Below are 2,861 nucleotides of genomic sequence, written 5' to 3'. Positions count from 1 at the left end.
CTCCTCTTTCTTTTCCTCTTCTTCTTCCTCCTCCTCCTTCCTCCTCTCCCCTCCCTCTCTCTCTCTATCACCTTATGCCCACCATTAGCCAACCATGAAAGGCTGAGAGACTGTACTGCTGAGATGGATCAGTGGGTAAGGCACTTGCTGCCAGCCCTGCCTGTCTGAGTTCCATCCCTGGAACCCACATGGTGGAAGGAGAGAAGTGACACCTTCAAGTTGTCCTCTGACCTCCACAAGCACCCCCACTATAGTGCATGTGTTGTGGCACATGTATTCCTGCAGAGACTATTCCCACAAACAAATAAATGTTATTTTTATATATTAAAAAAATGTCTGAGAATCAGGAACACAAAAGAAGGCAACTATGCCAGAAAGTTAAGCCAAGACAGTTGCTGTGTTGAAATGTGTATGGAGGTTTTGTGCTTCCTGGCAGCCAGAGCAAAAAAGGAAATTCCATCCGTGGCCAAGCTGTCTGTTAGGGTGCATGGGAAACCCTCTCATTTACAGACAGACACACATGTGCTCTGGATACCAGCAAAAGGGGACTGTGTCTGCTGGGTCTCACAGAAGGGGCACAGTGCACTGACTGTGGAACGGACCCCCTGTTTCTTCCACATGCAGGACTCTGGCTCTCCAGTCTCAGCTCTAACAGGGGTTGTTTGCCGTGAGGGAATCAGGGAGGAGTAAAGGATGATGGCTGGAACCCCTGGAGGAGAGAGAAGAGAGTGAAGAGGGATTATAGCACCATGGACGGGAGGAGCTGTGATGTGAACAGATGTGGGTTTAAAAATCTCCCATTAGAGTATATAAATCTAGAGGCTAGGGATGTTGCTCAATTGGTAGCACTCTTGTCTAACATGCAGGAAGCCCTAGGTTTAACTCCTCCCCCTGCCCCCCACAGCATAAACCAGGTGTAGTGCATGCCTGTAATTCTAGCACTCATGAGAAGGGTCAGATATTCAAGGCAGGGCTGACTACAAATCCAGTTCAAGGGCAGCCTGAGCTATTTAAGACCCAGTCTCAAAAAAAAATGTTGCTGTTTTAAATCAAAATGTTACTGTGTTACCTTCTTTGGGCTACTGCTATAAAAAACCCTAAATCATTAGGAATGATACAAAGTATGTCGTCCTCTCTCCAAATTTCCTTTAACTGGTTTAGTCTAAAAGTAGCATCCTGTTCATGGTTCTGGAGAGCGACAGGAACATATATTTTATGGAAGTCACAATGACCCTTCAGCTCTTACCTAAGAACAATGCTGTTGCCTGTTGGCATTCACCCCTTCAACCTTCACTCCAAAGCTAGGATCCAGGTACTTGTGTTAACACCGTTTATTGGTGAAAAAATGAGCACCGAGGGGGCTCAGCAATTTTTTCAAGCGCACACAGCAGGAAGACCACAGGAAGCTGCCTGGCTTTGGAGGCTAGGCTCCCTTTCTTACAGTGGAGCCCTAGTGGGTCTTGTCATTCCAGAAGAGTCAAAACCTTTGTCAGTGAAAGGCAACTGCACACGCCTCTGAGGTGAGCACGGGAGGGGGGGGTGGGGGGTGGTTCATCTGGGTACTGATGGTTTCACGGTGGGAAGCCAGTGTGGCTCGGTGAAGGGATAGCATCTCTCCCTGTCCTGATTATCTCAATGGCTATGAGAGGCTGGAGACCAGAGGGAAAGTCCTGGGAGGAAGGATGCTTTGCTCTATAGCCAACTTCCCTGGGCCTTAGTTTTGTCATATGAGAAAGAAGCCAGAACCAGGCTACCTGTATCTTCTGAGATCCAGGGGGAAGAATTGGAGGGCCAGGCCAGTCACTGCCTGACTGCCTCATCCCCTGTGCTCCCTGGGGAGAGTTGACCTTTAATGAAACCTTTCTAGGGTCTGAACTCTATTGTGCTTGGTCAATGTCCCTTCAGAGTCAGTAACCATGGCTTCCTGTCCACAGAGTTGGACCTGGGCTGGGCTTGTAGGGATCGATTAGAGCTGGCCCAAGACCCTGATTGGCCTTGGCTGAGCAAAGCAAACACCAAGGTCATCATTTGCCTCCGGCCCCTTCCCCAGCCTCAGTTTGTAGCTGCCACTGGCAGGGAAGTAATCCCTGTTCCCACACCAAGCTGTGAGAGAGACATTAAAGGCCAAAGACCACAGAGCCATGCAGGGTCTCAGGACCCTGTTCCTGCTGCTGACTGCCTGCCTTGCTTCGAGGGCTGACGATGCATCAACACTACCAGATATCCAGGTTCAGGAGAACTTCAGCGAGTCCCGGGTAAGGCTGGCCTTTCTGGCAGAGATGGTCACAGTGGTAGTATGCCCATGCTCCTGGGCCTTGCCAGCTAAGGCCTGCCTGTCCTGTCTTGGGGTGCTCATCTTTCCTATCTTGTAGATGGCATCTCAATCTCTAGGAGACCTTCCTGGCCAGGCTGTTAGGTTATTCTGAGATTCTCTGAAGATACAGCTCCCTCACCTGCCATTCATTCTTTGGGGCCCCCTGTAAGCCTAGTGTCTTCCAAATCTGGGCTGTCCTCATGGGTCCCCAGAGGAATCCACATATGGCAGGTGGCATAGGGTGGGCATGAACCTGTGAGCTTTGTGGACAGGCTTGTGGGATTATGTGAGGAAGAGAGGTAGGACACTGGCTGATGGGATTGAGGGAATTACGAAGTGTAAGCCTAAGGGCACCTTGGCCTGTGGAGACATGTCACTATGTGTCTATGCGTATGTGTCTATATTTTTTTATATTTTTGTATGTGTACACATGCCCTTGCATGTACATGTGTGTGTGTTGTAGAGCTACATGCTTTCTTTCTTTCTTTCTTTCTTTCTTTCTTTCTTTCTTTCTTTCTTTCTTTCTTTCTTCCTTCCTTCCTTCCTT

General features: G+C 49.0%; 1 protein-coding gene across 1 annotated transcript in view; it reads left to right on the top strand.

The window, feature by feature from the left end:
• The first annotated feature begins 2,025 nt into the window (after positions 1 to 2,025).
• Ambp (alpha-1-microglobulin/bikunin precursor) overlaps positions 2,026 to 2,861 on the top strand; it is an 11,600-nt gene continuing 10,764 nt past the window's right edge. The window contains exon 1 of the mRNA XM_021160096.2: positions 2,026 to 2,255. Coding sequence (XP_021015755.1) covers positions 2,142 to 2,255 — 114 coding nt within the window. The 5' untranslated portion in view covers positions 2,026 to 2,141. The remainder of the gene's footprint in view (positions 2,256 to 2,861) is intronic.

The sequence above is a fragment of the Mus caroli genome, chromosome 4 (genome assembly GCF_900094665.2).
Source record: "Mus caroli chromosome 4, CAROLI_EIJ_v1.1, whole genome shotgun sequence".
In the NCBI taxonomy this organism is placed as follows: domain Eukaryota; kingdom Metazoa; phylum Chordata; class Mammalia; order Rodentia; family Muridae; genus Mus; species Mus caroli.
Note: the sequence above shows the minus strand (reverse complement) of the source record. Positions and strands in the feature narration are given on the sequence as shown.